This window comes from Epinephelus fuscoguttatus, linkage group LG6 (assembly GCF_011397635.1).
Source record: "Epinephelus fuscoguttatus linkage group LG6, E.fuscoguttatus.final_Chr_v1".
Taxonomy (NCBI): Eukaryota; Metazoa; Chordata; class Actinopteri; order Perciformes; family Serranidae; genus Epinephelus; species Epinephelus fuscoguttatus.
In genome coordinates, this window is record NC_064757.1 from 7,863,094 (window position 1) to 7,884,271 (window position 21,178).

Sequence of the window (21,178 nt, forward strand, 5' to 3'; positions counted from 1 at the left end):
GCCTCTACAGGCAGGATTTAAGTACACACTCTGGTACAGATTAGAATTATGTAAACCTGATTGCTTTCAGGGAACTGCTGGAAAAATAGAAATCCTTATTTTATTGTTCTGTTGTAAAAATAGTCAAATCTGCAGTGATCACATCGACCATACACTAGCAAACCAGCAACGTACGCACATGTAAGAAATAGCTTGAATGGAAAGGGATGGATATTAACAGTTGTCTTCTGAATGTTGTCTGGAGCAACATTAAAGGCACACGTGACATAAAACAGCAAGAAAAACATATATAGAATATACAAGATGAGTTTGGTCTCAATACAAATTCATATAGTCCTTGAAATCAACAGATAGAAGTAGAGCTGTGATGTAAACTGGTAATATTTACAGGAATGACTGTAGGCTTCTCTGAAGCTGCTACAACTACATAAACTAAACAAAAAGCACAGGGAGAGCTCACTGCGATAAGAAAGCTGCAGTTACCTTTCAATATACACTACAAATCAATATATTACACTAAATTTATATTTTAAATCTCAATTCATTTCTTGCACTTGAAAAACAGGAACATGACAAAAGGAACATTCAGTAAAAAGAGCAGCTGCTCAGTACAATACAAATCATAATTATAATAATGATAATTGGAATAACAGAAGCCAAGAACCCATTGTGGTCCTCACAAAACAAAAACTTCACAGTTCATAAGTACATCTGCTGCTTGGCAACAAGTGGAATTGGACCAAAGTCAGTCCTGAGCAGAGTCATGCTGCATTCATGTCGTATCGAAATCAACAAAGGAAAAGTTGGAGGGTTGAAACCTCGTACATGCCACACCAGTTTTCTGTAGGACTATGACAGTTTATCATTAACGTGTCATTTCACACAGCTTTGTTTTTTCCTTGTTGATTACATCACAGATTCAATTTTGTTATTTCCTTTAAAGCTGCTCAGCAGGTGTGAAATGGAGATACTGGTTCAGGGTTCACTGTCATGTCACTGCCGAAATTAATGCATCACAATGATTAGATATAGATTTATTTAACAATGTTAAAGCCTGAATTGAATCAATGCAACAATAAATATATATATATATATATATATATATATATATATATGTACACACACACACACACACACACACACACATACATACATACATACATATATATACATATACACATTATATATATATATATATATATATATATATATATATATATATATATATATATATTTCCTCAACTTCAACAACTTGTCTCTCCTCATCCATTTTTTGACACGCACGAAAGATAGCAACAGCAAGAGGTGAGGAGAGTTAAGAGCTGCTGTGGGAACTGGAATGTACAAGCAGAGAGTGAGTGTGCAAAGAAAACATCTTCTTCAGGGATAGCGAAGCTGGAAAGTATTGTGGGGCGGCGCATCACGGGCATGGGGTTGTACATAGAAAATAATAGGGCTGGGTGTTTTGACGCGCCTGGTGGCGATGTGTTCAGGGCTTTCCAATGTTTAGTACTTGACCTGATTACGTGTCGGATTTTCATGAAGTTAAGTCACATTTCCTGTATGACTGGAATGCAGCATGGGACAGTAAATCCATGGACTGAGGGTACGCTCAAGGCCTGTCAGGAGGCTTTGGCTTTATTTCCTGTTTTCAAGCAGAGGAGGGAGGGCATCTGAGAACATTCTAGACAAAGCACTTAATGACTATATTACAGATAGTGATGACCAGTAAGCTTTTCCCTCACATCCCTGCAAGAGTCACACCCATCTAAAAACACATCAGCTGAGTGGTCAGGTTGTTGTTGCAGCAGGCAGGATTGGTTTCAGTTCAGACAGCTGCTGGCTGCTGTTTTTGCTACAGAGGCTACCAGCCTGCTGTCACTTCCAGCTCTGGGGTCAGGCCACCACAGCAGATACCGGCTTTGTTTAATGATGGCTCAGAAGCCATTGAACAAACCATTCCACTGTGTAAGGATGCAATGCAGGGATAAAAAAAAATTTTAAATCTGGGATTTTATTTTCTGACATAAAAATGGTCATCCTTGTTAGAATGTGCACAGCTGTAAGCTAAATATAAGCTATGAGTAGCTTTACACTGAAAACATCAGCTTTGAAACACTTGTATCAGTCCAACCCGACACTCCTCCTCATCCCTTAACATGTGATTAAGACATCTTTGATTCAAGTCAATATCAGGTTGAATTCTGATGAGTGGTCAGGAGGGCAGGAACCTTCCTCTGCTTCTCCAGCATAAACTACCATCACCAGAAGTTCATGACACAAAAACCACCAGTCAAATAAATAAACAAGGCCACAAACTGAACCAGGCTCTTGTCATTTTTCCATGGCTAACAGCACATAGCAAACAAATGATTCAATCAGTAAAAAAGGAGGCTTTCTCCATCTGTGGCCTGTGTTCAGGGTTGTTGTTGGGCAACAATCACTCACAGAGTCAGAGGATGACGGAATTATCTTGGTGTTAGACCAACCCTGAGATGTTTGTTGTGTTTATACGTGCAGTTTTACCTGCCATTTGAGGTCCCGTGTGTGTGTCACGCAGTGGAAGGCCATATAGGCAAAGGGTGAGCTTCAGTGTTGAAGACATACTGGTCAAGGCTAATGAGGTTGTGGTCGTCTGAGAAGAGCAAATACAGATATTTCAGGGTCTCTCCCAGAAAAAAGCTCTCCATCTTGTCCCGAGGGCTTGGGTAGGCTGGGTCCCGCACGTTATTGATGGAGGTGTAGCCGCCAGAGGGAACCTGAGGGGAAACACACAGGGATTTGTCCACATTCATACATCCAGTCACTGTATTTTAGAACATAACTAGAATTAAATTTTGTCATAATTAGCGTATGAATTCCTGGGTTATGGCCAGAAACATCTTTTGTGAGGTCACAGTGCCTTGACCTTTGACTGTCAAATTATAAGTGAGTGCTCGTGCCAAATGTGAAGACATTCCCTCAAATTGTTCTTAAGATATCACATTCACAAAAAAACAGACAGATGCAAGGTCACAGTGACCTTGACCTTTGACCACCAAAATCTAATCAGTTCCCTGCCGAGTCCAAGTGAACAGTTGTGGCAACTTTGGAAAAATTCTCTGAGGGCGTTCTTGAAATATCAAATTCACAAGAATGAGACAGACAAGGTCACAGTAACCTTGACCTCTGACCGTCAAAAACCAAGGTCACAGAGACCTTGACCTTGGACAATCACAAACTAATCAATTCATCATTGAGTCTAAGTGGACATTTGTGCTAATTTTAAAGAAATCTCCTCAAGGCGTTCTTAAGATATCACGTTCACGGGAATGGGACGGACAGACGGACAGACAAACCAAAAACATAATGCCTCCGGCCATGGCTATTGCCAGCGCAGAGGCATGAAAATGGTTATTTACTAAACATAGCTGTAATTAACATTAGTGATGCAAAACTGTAGTTTACTGACACTGAACATACTAACGACTTGTATCTGTATCTATCTTGTATCTAAGTTTGTCACTAGAGAGGTGGTTTTCAGTGTTAGTTTCTTTAATGAAAACTGACAAATGTTAGTCAACAACCTTTTTTTCATGGTGAAGACGAGAAGATGTAAATAGTTAAACTTTTTTTTCTATTAAGAAATGTATGTTTTTTTAATTTTACATTGACAAGACAAAATGGGACTAATGGTAAATGGGTGGTCTATCAGACATTTAAAAGGAGACGAGAGGAGAACTCGATCATATAAACTTAGATGCCAAAAACAGCGGTGCTTGCAAATTTTTTCTAATGCTGTTGTAAGTGGTGTGAGATCTGAGTGCTGATGGGCTTTGAACTCCAGTAAATAGTCTGTGTCATGTTGCACTAGCCTACAAAACAAGAATAAACCACCATTTGTGTTTGACTGTGCATGGTGGAGCTGTTTGTTTGTTGGTTGCAATGTTGGCTGTTTGCAGCTGTAGCTAACACTGTAAAAGCTCCACACTCCAGCTTTAATGAGTTAATTAGATTCAGACAGATCAGGGTATACAGCTTTCATTTTACTGACCTTGGTGTACTTGTTAAAGTTTTGGAGAATCTCCCAGCCCCACTCCTGGTACTTGTGGTCCTTGGTAAACCTGTACAGGTAGAACAGACTCTCCACCGTCTCTGGTCGCAGGAGGTTGTGCCTGTCTGCAAGCTATCATCACAGTGAACACAAAATTTAGTTTTGACTCTTTCAAAATCCTTGCAGAATTATTTACTGTCACATTGTGCTGATGTTCCTGTATTTCTACTGCAGAACATTTTCCCTAACATCCTCAGGCAATTTTGGAAGTGATCGGCAGCCTGTTTGGGTCACTATGACTTCACTCCCCAGGCATTTAGGCAATGCCCTCATCCAAAGTAACACAGTTTGTGTGTAAAAGATTCTGAATTTGAAGAACACGACTGCATAATTAGGACCAGATACTCTCTGTATCCACTCTTGCACAGCTGTCTTTACCTACCTTTACATCGATGTCTCGGTTGCTGCCCTGATGCATGTTGAAGTGGACGATCTCTGGACTGAGACCTGTCTCCATCTGGACGTACATCTGGTAGCAGGTCTCCATCAGTTGTTTGGCCAAATCCATGTGATCAGCGGGCAGGCCGTGGTGGGCACCGAGAGCCAGAGTGCCTGGCAGGAAACACACTAGATGGTCCTGAAAAAAATCCGGTGTGCACAAGAACAGAGTTAACAGTCAGCTGTATTAACATACATTCCAGTTTCCCACAGAGACTTGAATTGTTACCTCCACCAAGGACATGTTATTTGCTAGTACTAGATTATGCTTCGTGATCTATGATTTCCAACAACAATTTGACATATGGACTCGTCAGACAATGGCACATTTTTCCACCTCATCTCAGATGAGCTCGGGCCCAGAGAAGTCAGAGGTGTTTCTTAATGTTATTGTTATGTGGCTTTCGCTTTGCAATGAGGAGTCTTTACTTGCATTTGTATAACTTGTGTTTTCCAGGGTTAGGGTTCACGACCCCATGTAGTAATATCATTCATACAATCTTTTTCCTTTACCTGTAGCGACCCCTCAAGATTCTCTGATTCTTTTGATGATATTATGGATTGCTGATGGTAAAATCCATAAATTCCTTGCAATTATGCACATAAGAAACATTGTTCTTAAACCGTTGGACTATTAGCCCACACAGCTTCTTGTGAAATGGTGAACATTGTGCTGTCCTTGGTTATGAACATTCAAACTTTCAAAGATGCCCCTTTCATACCCAGTCATGATACCATCACTTGTAACAGGTGAAATGTTCCAGGTGCTTTTTGAAATAATAGAAACTAGACAGAGCATGACACTAGTTTGCTCTTTACTTAGCTTTTTGGACAGTTTGTTTAGACAAACATTACAATCTTTCAACACCAAACACTTAATAATGTACCCATTAACCATCATCACAGACTGACTTGGACCAACCTGGGAACATTAAAGTTAACCATGAGGATGGTTTTGAATATTACTGACCATTTTAGGGCTGAACTGTCCATGTGACAGCTCTCCAACAAAGGTGAGGCCATTAGGTGAAGACTTCTGCAACAGGTTCTTCTTCACACCTTCTATTGCCTGCAGGTAGTCCTCCAAGAGCCTAAAAACACACAGATACTGGATCACACTTCAGGAACAACACTGAGTACAGCTCGTAGAGTGAAGAAAAGCAACTTTTTGGAGACTTGGCTGCTACCAATGCGTATGACAGTTTACTATGTCATAATATACACTAAAGATTTTGTTTTCAGAACAGATATGCAGCAGATAATTTCTTCAATTATTAACATAATGCCTGAAATTTGACAAATATATTCCTTAAAGAATGAGTACATTATTATCTACTCTATTGACTGCCCTTTGAATCCAATATATATGCCAACTAATGTAGGCCAGAGCCCAGAGGTGGCACAAAAACACACTTCCAACAGATAATTCAGACACTCAAAGCTGCTTAATCTAAGCCTGTCCTCAGGCGGTGCTGAGTTTCTGGAGGGTGGTGTTGTTCCAGTTTATTAATCTTTTATCAGTCCTACTGACATCCAACGTTTCCAAATGCTCCCAGAAAAGCATAATCGCTTCTATCTCTGATGATGGCTGGCTGAAATATAGTGGTCACATATAAAGTTAACATTTGGTCCAACAGAAATATATTGAGTAGAGATATGCCTTGAGCTATAGCATTTAGCTGATTAGTTGGCTGACATAGACCCATTTTAATCAACTATTTTATTAATTATCTCCTAGTAAATATGCCAATCATTTGCATGTTGCAGCTCTCAAATGTGATATATATATATATATATATATATATATATATATATATATAGTGTTTGGAAGTATTTTCAAGAGAATTAACTAAATGAATGTGCAATGCAAGCTATGTAACGTTAAACTTGCATATCACAGCTAATGCCTACAGTCTGTGCAGCACAAAAAGTAGGCTAACCCTGACCCCCACCTGCATTTTCACTCTGGTGTTTATTTCAGACCCTATCTGCACATTGGATTTTTTTCGTTTGGTATTATTTGCTAATATTAAAAACACAGATTTATTGTTCTCTTCACATTATTGCATATTTTTTTGTAAGATAATCCGTTACTATACCAATAATCACAACAATCAGATAATTATAGGTTATCATTATCTGCCCTTAAATAACATATTGGTGCATCTCTAATTAAAACTCCATGCATTAGCTGCTGAACAAGTTTCAAGTCTCTATGAATTGATTTTGATAGCTCCCAAACCAAAATGAACTGATTCCAAGGGGTACCTGTAAGGTAGCAAATAATTCAAAATACTTATTTAAAAAAGACAGCTCCACTTGTATGAATTGTGAAATGGTTGTCAGTGTAAGTTGTAGGCACAAAGCATTTACTAGGCCGACTGTACAAAAGCAAAGGTATGGCCATACAAGACTTATTTTCATATGATTACATTCATCATGTCAAAGCAAATACTGGGAACCTTTATGTGACTCACTGAATCTCCTTCTTGCCTCCCTGGATCCACTGCTTCAGCAGGTATTCATAATAACTGTCGGCTCTGGCTCCCAGTGTGTAGATGCCTTGATGGGTGAACTGTCCGTTGTTTGTGTTGATGAACATGGGCACCAGACCATCCAGCTTGCCATCCAGCTTGTGGACCTGCTTCATAACCTCAGCCACTGCAGCCTGGAAACCAAGGTCAGAGGTCAGATGAATTGAGCTGTGGGGGCTGTTGTGACATTTTATTAAGTGACTCAAGATAACCCAATGGTAAAAAATTCCTTAATTACAAAGAATTCTCAATGTTGGACCTACACCATCCCGCCCACAGATTTAACAAATTATCTAACTGCAATATAGATTATTTTGAAAAAAACTCACACATCTGAATGTATGATGGGTGCATCAAATGGGTACAATTTTAAAGACAAAGAGAAGAGCCCTGCACAGTGTCTCATTTACTCCTGGAATTTTTTTTTTTTTATCTTATTAAGGTAATGTTTTGGTCCTTCAGACCATCATCAGACATACACAAATGTGTGCAATATAGATTAAAAAATTACAGTGGACACTGGACCACCAAATATAAAGAAATTCTCAGGCTCTGAAATATTTTGATAGGTGTGAATATTGTAAGAATGAGTGCCTGACGTTTAGCCAGTTGTGCTTCAGTGCACATTTTGTTCTAAACCAATAAGCACAAAATAATACACAATACACTCCTGGGAGCAGCCCTGCTGTTCAGTATGACCCCACCCTAAAAACTTGCAAAAAGTATGTGATGAAAAGGTGAAATAAGTTGTCATCTTGGGGTACGTGTTTTTATTTTCTAAAAAGCTCAAAACAACAGTATTTTCCTGCTCGAAAAAGCCAGTCTGGACTCTTCTCTCCACACAGGGAGCAATGCTTTGCCACCATACAGCTGTGCCACTGAACTTGGCATAGTAATACAGTAATAACCTGTCAGAAGATAATAATTCATCATCACAACCTCCTTTTTATACTCCTCTTATATTCTATATATCATATTCTGTACACTCCAATAAGTGTATTTGATACACTCTGATGTCCAATCCCTGCTAAAATGTGTTAAATCCTGCAGTTGTAACACAAATTCAAACAATCACAGCTTTGTTTATGTCTCTGCTTTTTTGTCCAATTTTTGCAATATTTCTGGAGAAGGGTCAAACTGAGTCAAAAGAACAGTTGCAAACAGGCAAAAACAAATCCAGGCAGCAGCATCTCCAGGTGGGCTGTACGCTCCTACAAACACAATTGTTAGTATTTGTGGGTGGGAAGCCAGTGAGGGATCAGGTCTTTATGTTTCACTAACATCTCCTACCACTTAGTCAAAGTGCCTGAAGGGATGGGGGATGTGATCTGGAGGGTTATGAGCAAACCCTGTGCATATCACGCCCTCGTAGTTAAGCTCCTAACTAGAAGGTGAAAAGAAGCATCTACTGCAGGATATAATGTTTTATCAATACTGTGATGTGCTTACGCACAAGGGTCACATCACAGGATGTGAGATGTCAAGTAAGGCAAAGTCACTCAAACACATCATGCTACAACTTTTTTCTGCTTGATACAAAAGGAAAACTTGAATGATTCTCATTTTCTATGACGAATGTTACTGGCCAAGCCTTCCTTTTTAAGGCAGGATAGGATAGGACACGGTCTGGTAACTTTTGCTGTGGGAGGTGAGACCCGCCTGCGTGAGTATGTGTAGAAAAGTACCGTAACCAGGCCAGCAAGTGCCACAGACACAGCGAAGCGCGTGAAGCTATAGTAGTCAGAAATTAAGAGTGCCACTCCTGGGTGATGCGTACGAGTTGAAAAAGACACAGTGCATACAATATTAAAAACATTAAGCACACTGCAAAAACCATATTGCACATAATGTAAAAGAGGTAGCTATAAAAGTGCCAGAGTCAATAAATATAAAGTGCCAGAGTCAGCAAAATGCCCAGTCCACAGTAGTAGCACAAAGCCCGGTAGCTATTGCCAAGTAGAAATAAAATATAGTGAGAAAGCCTGCGAGAGTGCACTAAAACTCTTCATTTTGTATGTTGATTGAGAGTGTGAAGCCTCAGGAGAGAAACTTGTTCATGAGTCTAGTGGTCCGTGTTTTTAATGACCTGTAGCGCCTGCCTGAGGGCGAACAGGCAGTGACCAGGCTGAGAGCAGTCTTTAACAATGTTTTGGGCTCTGGAGAGGTAGCATGTGTTTGCAATGTCTTGGAGTGAGGAAAGTGGGCAGTCAACACTTTTTTGGACTGTGTTAATGACCCTCTGTCAAGCTTTTTTGTCTGCTGCTGAGCACCCAGCATACCATTCTTGGATTTTTTTTTTTTTCAGATCACAATGTATATCACCAAAAAAAAAAAAAAAAAAAGCAATTTTATTTTTCCTGATATCATGCAGCCCTGGGACCTATGGACTGGATGTGTTGTGCAGAAAACTGGGAGAAGCAACAGTGTCTGGAAAAAAAAAAGTTAATTGTATGAACCATTGCCTTAGCCAACATAAAATAATCCGAAAATGTCTGCAGCTACTGAAATGCTCAGCCACTTATATTGAACAATGAACAATGAAACTTTATACAGGAGAACTACTGAAGATCAATTTCTTTTTATAACTATTATATATTATGATGATGTAATCATACTGTGATTATTAGGGAATTATATCTGACTAAGCATGACCGGGTTTGACTGTTGCTGCAACTAGATTTAAGATGCCGTGACTGGATTTTGGCTGTTCCAGTGATCAAAGCTACAGCTGACAGGCAATGTGTTTGAATTGCTAAATGCCCAGAAAGTCTTATGCTAATGGAGCCAGTGTGGTTTGCTTTTACCATTTCCTCTCAAAGCTTGCTTTAAAGGGGACTCCCTCCAGCTCTGTAGGCTAAGACACGTACCATGTTAACAAGACTTCTTGAGTTCAAATGTGGCCCATCTCGTGACCCACGAAATTATTAGCCTGTAGTTGACAGCTAGCCACAGTCCGATGGGAGAGATGACCATGGCTGCTGCAAAGCAACAAGAGCAGCAGCTAATTTCAAACCCAGACAATATCAAAGCATACTAGATCAGACTACACAAGAAATTCTCCAACTTTGAAGCCATACTAGCAGCTCTGTGAGGGTGTAATGCAAATGACATAGTAGAAAACAAAACTACCAGATGGATATAGCAATGGTGAGACAACTTAGCTTCAGTCACCAACCCTCTAAAAACTGTCCGTGTTTTTATGTAGGACTGAAATATTGGCTTGAGTAATAACAATCTTCACCAACTGTGAAGTTCATACTGCGTAACAGTCTTAAAAATAGCACCTGCAGATGAGAAGTGGTAACTGTCGGTGCTGTTAAGAGGTGCCAAGAATATATATGTTAGAAAAAAACAGAATGATGTCAAATTCTGCCAAAAATATTGACAAATAACAAATGGAAGGCTGAGATAAAGTGCACTTTTAAAGCTTTCGAGGCAGACCCTGGGTCAGCATGGTTGTATGTCTTGGTCAGTTACCTGGTACTGTGGTTCCTCAGTGAGGCGGCTGAGCTCTCTGAACTCCAGCTGGATGCTTGTAACCTCGGCTACAGTGCTATCTGAGGTCCAGCGAGGGGGATGGGCTGTCCCTTTCCCGATATTCACATCAGAATAGGGGATCTTGGACGGGGTGTTAAAGGCTGGCATCAGCCTGGAGCCGATGTCTTTCTGCAGCGGAAGAATGCAGGTAACATGCAGACTCTGTGATATCAGCAAATATAGAATCGTCCAAAAGACCAATTTCATATTGTGTGTATACAAGGACTTATTCCTCACTGAAGTTTACATGTTAGCCCTTGTGTCTCACAGGTTTGATCTGAATGTTGAGCGTATGTTTCTATTTAACATTCTGGGTAACATCTGCAGGCTGGTGGTAAAGTGGCTCTGTCGCCACAATTATTCACAACTGAAGTAAATTGAGAAGGTGCTATTATCTGCATTCTCCAACGTAACTAAAATACGCTTGCAGTTTTAAAATGAGCGCATGTGTGTTGACTCACAGCTTTGTCTAGGAACAGGGTGTCTCCAGTCAGATGGTAGGTGCTCAGTAGGCCTCCCAGGATGCGGATGGTGCTTTCAAATAAGTTGACATCTACATTCTTGTTGAATGTTAGCTCTGTGGCCACCCACGTCCTTGCTTCTTCAAATTCTGTAACATAACAATACAAATTTTAAGAATAAAAACAGGGGTGGCACGGTGGTGTGGTGGTTGCCGGTTCGATCCCGGGTGTGGGAGCCCTTCTGTGCGGAGTTTGCATGTTCTCCCTGTGTCAGCGTGGGTTCTCTCCGGGCACTCCGGCTTCCTCCCACAGTCCAAAGACATGCAGATTGGGGACTAGGTTAATTGGTAACTCTAAATTGTCCGTAGGTGTGAATGTGAGCGTGAATGGTTGTCTGTCTCTATGTGTCAGCCCTGCGATAGTCTGGCGACCTGTCCAGGGTGTACCCTGCCTCTCGCCCGATGTCAGCTGGGATAGGCTCCAGCCCCCCCATGACCCTCAAGAGGATGAAGCGGTTAGAAGATGAATGAATGAATGAATGAATGAATAAATACAGAATAATATATAAATGAACCAACATAGTCTGAAATTATTCAGAAATTTAACAGTGTGGCACCACTACCCCCATATAAAGCAGACAAGAAGGTTTGGCATCGGAAGACTTTAAAGGATATACTAAAGCACCAGGTCGACAAGCAGGCGCAAAGAAAAAAAAAAAAAAAAAAAGGTATTTATTGACAAACACCTCACTGAAGCTAAGGCAAAAATTGAACCCCGATCTGCTACATTTTGACACCAATTTTTGCTGTGACACTGGCTACACTGACTACAGCTTCATCCTTCGCAAGCTCCTAACTTTTCAACCTTTTAAGCATACAGGATCATAGTATTTGATCCTCAAAGACCGTTAGGTGGTTTGTCTGAAAACACTTTTATCACGCTAACAACCTAGTCAAGAAGAGGAGGAAGTTTAAAGTTGGACATGTACCTTCTTTAAGCCCCAGGATCCACATGGTATCCAGGGCATCAATGAGTGTCAAACCCAGGCCAAACCACTCACTGTAGGACTTGGAAAGGGGCCTGAGTTCATCATGGCCCCAAGCAAAGTCTTTATAACCCTTCCATGCATGTCTGAAAGCTTGCTGCACCGCCTCCAGCCAGTTTCCTTCTGGAACACACAATACACACAAGATTCCCAGTTATTATCCCACAGAGTGTTTCAGAAACAAGAGAAACGTTCCACCTGTTTTTTAAAGTTACAATCATACTCTAAAGTGGATATTAGATTCCATAGTCACACTCAAACAGACATGTCTCCAGAGAGTTTTTACTTTATCAAACATGTTCAATGCAAACTACTTATTCATAATCAAATCAGAAAGTGGTCAATCAAACAGCAGATACCTGACTCATTTGTTGGTTTGTCTTTTTGGTTGGCGGGTGAATCCTCCTTAATTTCCCCGTCCTTTGTGCCTTCTGTGCCCTGTTCAGTGTCGATCACCGCCCCATGCCAGCTGAAAGTCACCAGAAGATTAAGAATAAATTATACAAATATGTAAACAAAACTAACTTGAGTTGTGATCATACACCAAGTCTCACCTGATGACTCCCTCCTCCTCTCCTTTCTTGCCGTCAGCTGCCTTTCCCTCAGCCACTGGATCTGAAGCGTTTCCCTTCTTCTGAAGACGATTGTGAAGGACAGGTGGTCCTCTCTTATTGGATAATTTCCTCTGTGACAAATGGTGACATAAACAAACTTTTTTAACCAATCAATTCTTCACTTCATGTAAGCAAGTTGTTAAAAAAGAAAAGCAGACTCATCCCTACAGGTAATGTTAAATAACTGTAGAGCTATGTCTTTTTCAAGAAGATATTTTTTAGTGAAACTTCCTGCCAAATTTGGTTTAAAAATTAATTGCTACTATGACAGTCTTCACTGCTAAATTAGTGCACCAGGGATATTAAATTGGAGGGAGCCACAGCAACATCACATGCACTTTTTCTTTGTGACCAGTCACGTCATGTCACCTCTGGGATTTTTCACAAAAAAAAAAAAAAAAAAGGTAAATTACCTTGCTAAAAAAAACTAGTATCTGTAAATGTATCTTTGCTACCCGTAAATGCTACCCTGACAGCATGTTCAGTGGATTGTCCAGGGTAACAGGAATATATCATGACTTTTTGACTTAACAGCCAAGGTGGATGGCAGATGAAAAAATACACTAGCCAAAAATATTTATTTTACCGGCCAAAATAATAAATTGCCTTTTTTGCTCTACAAACACATTTGTTTCAGTACATTTCATTGTGATAATAAGATAATAGGTTGAAGACAAACTTAAAATAGAGGCCAGATCAAAATCTGAAGCAAAATTATTTTAGAATATTGAAAAACTCATCACTACAGTGTCAGCATGTGAACAAGTTCCCTCTTGTAAGCAGCAGGTTTGGAAATTAGTATCAGCCACCAGTCAAATACTGGTCTAATATGCAAGTGGCTGGTAGATTTCATTCACTCAGGTAAACAAAAAAAAGTTCATTGTGATGTATATTTCTAGGGCTTTTATTGTGAAAGAGAAAGTGGAGTAAAGTAGAGTGACAATGTGGAAGGCAATAAAGAGTTTGCCATCTTGGTTCAGACTACAAGGTCTGTTATTATTTCATTACATTCATAAGTACGGACGCAACACTAGACAGCAGCAGACCAGCAGCAAGTGACATTTTAGTGGATCAGCTGATGTCCCGTATGGTAAACAGTGATGCAAAACTAGGAGCGCTCGAGACAGTCAGTCTCACAGCACCATTTAAATGGACATGTGTGTGTCTGCGCTTGACAGACAGCACAGGAGCAGCTTAGGAGCAGCAGAGCAGCGTGCCCCTAGATGATACAAAACGCGGCAGAGACTCACAGCATAGTTTTTTTTAATTACACAACTATTGTGGCACAAACATACCTGCCTGTGTGGTGGATAGTCTGCCAAGATTTACTTGCCAAACGAAAAAAATCGACCCACATTTGGCGCTCGGTGAGTGTTCATTTCAGACCCTGCATATATGACCATACATTAAGATGCACAATAGGCTACATCTTCCAACATGGACAAGGCCTCACTATTTGCCTAGTGCTAATAATACCGAGCTTTTCAGGTCATGTGTGACTCAAGTGGCACAATCTCAGATCACATCCTGTAAATTCATAATGTTGAGCAACCTGTTTGTAGTGGTAGTTAGACTTAAAATAACAAGCAGGTACCATTCAAGTCATGTACTTCCACTTTTACTCATATTGCCATGCTGATGTTATAGCTGTGGCTCCCTCTATGACCCTGGGCTTTTTCTAAATAATGGAGCAAAGGTCCTGCACTATCATGCTGTTGTAACACATAACATCATTCAACATCATAACTCAGCTGCTAAATATATATAGACAAAGTAGTTTGTTTTTCTCACTAATTTAATAATCACCTGAAATACTGCACTTTTTATTGACACTACAATTACCTCATAGGTTGCTGAATATCACAACCCATCTATCCAAATTAACATTGACATTAAATTTGAAAACACTCATCAGCAAAGGAAGATTTTCCAAACTTTCCAAGAATTTTAAGTGCTCCACTCTCTTAAGAAACCCTGTGCTACCCTTCAAAGAACACAAGCAGAAAAACAGAAACCTGGGAGGTTTGTTCTGGCAGTGGTAGTTGGCCCTGTTTGACAGGCTCGGGCAGCACATGGGGGATGACGGGCCTCAAGTAGTTGTTAGCATCTGTGTCTTGGTCCCCATCTGTAAGGCCTGAACACACAGACAAACTGATTGACTTTCAAAGTATTACAGTAATGCAGTAGCACAGTTAAAGGTGGCAGGCAGGCAGGCAGGATGATTACTGAGGGTCACAGGTTAGAGCTCCGCAGAAGCCCAGATCAAACAAATGATCGATATGCTTACTGGTCTTAAATGCACTTTTAACAAAAGCTTAAACACTATTGCATTAATTTAACATATAACAACTCAAGCCTCAAGGAGTCTCTGACAGCATTCCAGGGGCTCAGATTCATGGAATATCATGGAAGATGTTTAATGTATAAGAGTCTCACCTCTGAGGTGTTCAGTAACAGCAGGATAGGAAGCGATTCCACAAATAAAAAGGAGGACGAGGATAAGGCTCCGCTGCAGTCTGGACAGCTGCTTCCATTTCTGCAGGCACACAGGAGAGAGGGAGATGGAACAGGCATGTCATGATAGCACAAATTTAGTATCACAATTCTTGACACTCAATTTGATACCATCGTAACAAATATAAAACCTCCTTTATTAAAAACATTCAAATTGAATAAAATATATATTGTATCATTAATCCCTAATGATCCTCCTTGAACACACAGTACTACTCTATGTGACTTCATGAAACAGTTTGGGCAAAGAAACGAATATATAGCCTAACATATTTCTCCTAAATTGTTGTTATTCAGCACATGTGCATGTAAGATGTGAAGGCTGGTCTTTGTGGTAGGCTATTTGTCCTGCCCCTCCCCCACTATATTTGGACAGTTGGGTAAAAAGTGACAGTAACAAGCAAAAATAATAATAACCAAAAATAATCGTGATTATGATTTTTTCCATAATCGAGCAGCCTTACAGAGCAGGTCCTCTTCCATGGAGTCTTCTATGTTGTTTCTACAGTAGCCCACAAAGGACAGAGCCAACCTTGACTCCAGATAGGGGCATTTGTGTTTTCACATTGGCAACCATAGTTTTCCTACATGTTTGGCACACATGAGAAGTTTCAGTTGGTTGCCATCTACAACCTCAACACTAGATGTCACTAAATCCTACACACTAGAGGCTAAACAGCAGATGTGAATATTTGGAAGCATACAGGCTGCCATGTTAGTGGAAAAAGAAACTAGTATTAGTTCTCATGATGTCCCTGACATAGAGACTAATGCCAAGACAGCTAAGAACTGGATTTCTTTGTACTTTCCAATAATAGACCTTACACCACAGTGAAGTCAGTGACAGCTAAATAAAGCCCTTGATGATTAATAATATCTTTCTTTGTTTGCTTGTTTAAATGGAGCAGGACGCTGAAAAAGCCTTCCAGGTTTCCTTCATCTGCTGCACTGTAATAGCTGCCTTTGCTATTGTATCTACGTTGTAATGTCCTTGTTGTGCAAATAAACTAAACTGAACTAAATACTGCTAATGTTCTGCTGATGAGCGCTGGATCGTGGGACTGGATTATCACATAACACAATGTTACCTTTCTGTATGATGAACAATAACTGTAATATTAATGCTATACATTACCAGAACACTTCCAACGAGAGCTGCAGCTTCTTTGATTTTTAATAGTTATGCCTGATGCTATTGGAACATGTTGTGATCACACACACCGCCACGAACATTGTTCAAGTCCTGCTAAGCTTCCTAACAGTGTGCACATAATGTGCAAATATGCAGATTTAAGAGGAAATGTTCCCACATGCTGAAGAATCAAACTGCTATGCTGATATTGTAGCTGTAGCTCCCTGTACACACCTGACCCTGGAGCAATGGCCTGGCACTATCATACTCTGTTAAAACTCACAGCGTCAAACCACACCTTAATGCTAAATTCTTAGCATTGAGTGCAGAATCATACAATATGGGTACCACAAGACCCTGTAATTATTGGGAGAACCCTTTGATTTTCACAAATAGTAAACATTTCTACATTTTTAGGATGTACATTTTTAAAAAATAATTAAAAAAGAGTTCATATAATGTCACTGCGTAATAAAAGTATGGAGGTTGTATGTAACATTTATAAAGTATGTAGGTTGCAACAGCTTGCACGTAGCCATAAAACTACAGCTATACCTAGGAACTTTTTACTTAACAGTAGTAATTGCAGCAAGGGTTGGCTTCACATTTGTTCTAAGCAGGATCACCAACAAGCCCAACATTGCTGTGTCACTGCAAGTTTACAAAGTAGCAACAGTTGGCCAGTTAAAGTTGACCACAATGGACAAGAAGTAATATATAGCTATTTGTGACTCCCACTCCTCTAAAGCTTTTGTGCAAAAGGATCGCACGAATACCTCAAAACAGGAATGCACAATAATATGGGCCTGTCATCGGCATCAGCTGATATTGGCTTAAAAATTAACTATCAGAATCAGCCAACATGCTTTTTCTTATTTTGCACGATGAATGAATGTTACAAACATTGAAAAGCATTCTATTTCATGTCTCCATCTGCTGTTTGCCCCTCATGATAAGAGTATGCAAGTATAATACGATATTAATTCCACTACAGAAGAGACTTGATGATCACTCAGATTTAGGTGGGATCAATGCCGGTATTGGTTATTGGTCAAACGAGTAGTCACTTATCAGCATATCAAATATCAGCAAAAATTCCAATATCGTGCATCCCTACCCAAAAATGCAATATTTCATGTGTTTGTTTGATTGAGGAACAGACGAATAAACAAACTTGATCTTGGAATTAAAGCCCCATCAACAATACCTGGAGATCCATTGTCACTTCTTTTCTAGTATAACCTGGCCCTTGGAATTGATAATAAACTGATAAACATCATGTGCACTACACCCAATTCTACAATATAGCACAGAAAAGAAGACAGCCATGCACTCTTCAGGTCCACAAATATCTTTTGTTGGCAAGTATGAGAAAATAGAGCCAGCAATGCCCAAAGAGGGAAACAAGATCGGTGTCCTCATTAGGGTGGGAAACAAGAGCACTTAAGATGAGAAACAGAAGCGAGAAGGAGACACGCTTTATGAGCAGCTCATAGATGCATCTCACTCACCCTCCAGCAGGACTGCCTCCTCCATTGCTTGCCGTTATTGTAATTTCCACTTCCTTGTCCAGCAAAGTTTATAGATATATAATCCTGTCGAGGTTGTGAGTGCATGTCTGTAACCCAGCCCTGGAGGAAGAGATACAGTGAATAGCAGTGTGAGTAAGAGCAGAGCCGGATGGAGATGGCAGGTGTGGTGATGTTAACCCAGATTCAAACAAGCGGGGGGGGCAAGATGCAGCTAGCATAGGAGCCTGGCTGGTAAATATAGGTGTGGTTGTGATATGATTAAAACAAAATGACATTATTCTCTAACGTTACAAAAGAGTTTTGCCCACTTTGATTCACTTCACACACATTTGACTAACGTTATGCTAAGAAAAACCTTACTTATAGGTTTTCCCTTAAGTTGCTGCAACCTCAGTTCACAACACACCTAATCTCAAGCAAAATGAATTATCGTATGCTCAAACAGTTTCATTTCAGGGGAAATACAATCTTAGATGCTGGTGGTTAGCACAGCACAGCTAGCTACATAGCTGTCATCCTACCTCCAAGTGTTCAACAGGCTAATTTAATTGATAGCGTAAACCTAGATAAATGTTAACCGTCGAGATACATTACTTTATCCAGTCGAAATAACTTTTGAATAAAGTACTGTATATTAAGATATTTACTGTAACTACTTACTGATATTATTTTACCTTTCACACGAGACGGAAACACCAGTGTAACGTCAGCCCCGCTGTGGCAGCTACTTTACCTACGCGTCACCGAACTAAGTGCCGTTTTGGCGGTTTCACAGACCAACTGTGGACCGAGGCATGGCGTGAGGCCTACAGTAACTGACACCATGGGTACACTCCAATACTTTTTAAGTACTGCAGAATTCTTCTTCAAAGAGAAATAAAACTCTCTTTGTTAAGGATTTAATGGCCCTACAGAAAAATTGATAACATGAAACTGACATCTTGTTACCTTGTAAAGTATCCAGCGTTAAATTAGATGTGCAACCAGTCTAATCCACCAGCAGGAGAGTAACGCTAAAAGCAGTCAGAACTGCGGTTAGCTCAACGTTAATGTAACAGCCGCGGTGGTCTCTCCATGTAGGACACTCCGCCGTTGCTGTTTCCCAAAGTCCTCGTTTTATAATTATTACACAGACGATTAAAGAATGCTAAATATCTTCCACTTGTATCTCAGGATGCGATGTTGCCCATTGTCAACAATAATGTGATCAGGTGCACCCGTGCTGCTTTCACTGACTTCCTCGAAATATCGTAAACACCAAGTTTTAAGTTTTTGGTATTGTGATCCTGTTTGATCCACGTTTTATAAGAAATTAATTCAAAACACTCATTTCTTTCTATAGTCACTCTGAAACCGTCAGTATTTTTTCCATAATGTTTTAGAATATCTTATCACATAAACTCACACTCACCTTGGCCCATAAAATCAAAATAATAATGAAACATTTTCTGTATCTGTTATTGTTTCTAACTGGAGCACTTGAAGCAGTTCAGCATATTTGATGAAGCTGATGTATTTACATGTTTTTTTCCCTTTATTTTTCTTGCAATTTTAGGGTTGTATCCACATGGTTGAATGCAGTTCCTGTAAGGGACTTTGGATAAAGTGTCAGCTAAATTAATGTAATGTAATGTTAAGCCCAGTTCCACAAGTAAAACAATACGCAACAAAATCCATTTAAATGAATTTAATTTATGATGAAGCACAATACCATATCAAATGTAACTCACAGTAAGATACAGTTGTAGCATGGGTAGCTCAGAGGTAATACAGTGTCCAAGTCTGCAGGACCATATACAATTAAAACTGCAACATTCCTTCTTTTCAAATCCAATCAAAATAACTTATTTATCCATTTGGAACATCATTTGTGTAAAAACGTACTTATACTGGCTAAAGCTGCACTAATACAGTCGATCAAATGACCACATGTTAAATGGCTTTTACCAACAAACCCTCAAAGAGTTATCACCAGACTGCAGTTCCCCTCAGCTCTGCTGACCTTTTTAGCCTCTTTTAGCACAATGGTTTGGATTTCCAGCCCACAGCTCTGTTCCTGTGGACCCCATTTTAGGTAGCAGTCGGTTGTTCCAGCAAAAAAAAACAAAAAAACAAAAAAAACCTGATAATGCCACTATGGTACACTACCCTTCCAGCACCTAACAGCAGACAGACAAAGTACAAGATGAGAGGGTAAACATAGTGGAGCATTTGGCAGCTGAGGAGTCAGATGTTTTTCTCTGGAGTTTGTGGAAGTCAAACCAGAGTAAGTGAAGTAAGTAAGTAAGTGTGGCTATCAGACTAACATTCATCAGGTGGACACAAACACAACTCCAGATGAATGCTTATGTTGCAATAGGTAACTGTTTACTTCCCCATACCAAATTTATAAGGTGATAATGTTATTTTTGTGTTTTCAGCTCACTCTGCAGCACACAAGTGGCCAAAAAACAAACAAACAATTAATGTATGTGTAATTTTTGTGCAGCATCATTTAAATGTTAAGAAACACTGAGAAACAAGAAGCCTGGAATCAACACAACATAAATTAAGAACCTTAAAACAATTAGAAACTCAACAGGAACCAGCTCATGATGGATATGCACAAAGTAGGCTGAAGAAGTACAATACATTGACTACAGGCAATAACAAATAAACTAATTGAAATATCTACAACAGCCACATGATGTATTTACAACAGTTACATTTAAAATAAAGGATCAAATAGTGTCATGGACAGCTGCATAGGATCACAAAGAACACATCTGGAATCTTCTGATTGGTGGACTCTTCCCTGATGAGATTTAGCAGATGGTGAAACCTAAATAAAAATGTTCCTCATGGTTCAACAACCAAAACCTCATTAATAAAGTGAGTACAAAGCACCGATACTGTACACAATTCATCAGATAAATACCATGAAATGGACTATGGACTACACAAGAGCATAGTAAGGGTATGGTAATCAGAAAGTACTGAGAGACACAGACTATCACATAATGTGTCTTTTCATGAGATTACCATGAGGTAAGCATTTGAAAACACAACATCATGTCAGGATTTGAAAACACTTTTAAAAAGGACTGAAAGTGGCAAATGATCTATTCATTTTTTACCCAGGTAGCCTGGTTCATCAAACTATAACCTGAACAATATTGGATTTTTGAGTCCAATACAATTATCAGAGTTCAGATTTCATCAATATGACCTGAGTTTCTCATCAGGAGGTGGAGGAGGGCACAGAGGATGGCATGACATGGAACATTTCCAGCTGTGTT

At 39.7% G+C, this 21,178-nt stretch overlaps 1 protein-coding gene across 1 annotated transcript; it reads right to left on the minus strand.

The window, feature by feature from the left end:
• Positions 1-1,220: 1,220 nt before the first annotated feature.
• Positions 1,221-19,118, minus strand: man1b1b (mannosidase, alpha, class 1B, member 1b). The gene is made up of 14 exons (XM_049579884.1): positions 18,849-19,118; positions 17,880-17,999; positions 15,159-15,258; positions 14,738-14,856; positions 12,663-12,793; positions 12,468-12,577; positions 12,052-12,231; positions 11,064-11,212; positions 10,543-10,731; positions 7,009-7,199; positions 5,502-5,622; positions 4,476-4,670; positions 4,034-4,165; positions 1,221-2,759 (listed from the first exon to the last, which is right to left on the minus strand). The coding sequence occupies exons 2-14, from the start codon at positions 17,982-17,984 to the stop codon at positions 2,553-2,555; spliced, it is 1,929 nt and encodes a 642-aa protein (XP_049435841.1). The 5' UTR covers positions 17,985-17,999; positions 18,849-19,118; the 3' UTR covers positions 1,221-2,552.
• Between the last annotated feature and the right edge of the window lie 2,060 nt (positions 19,119-21,178).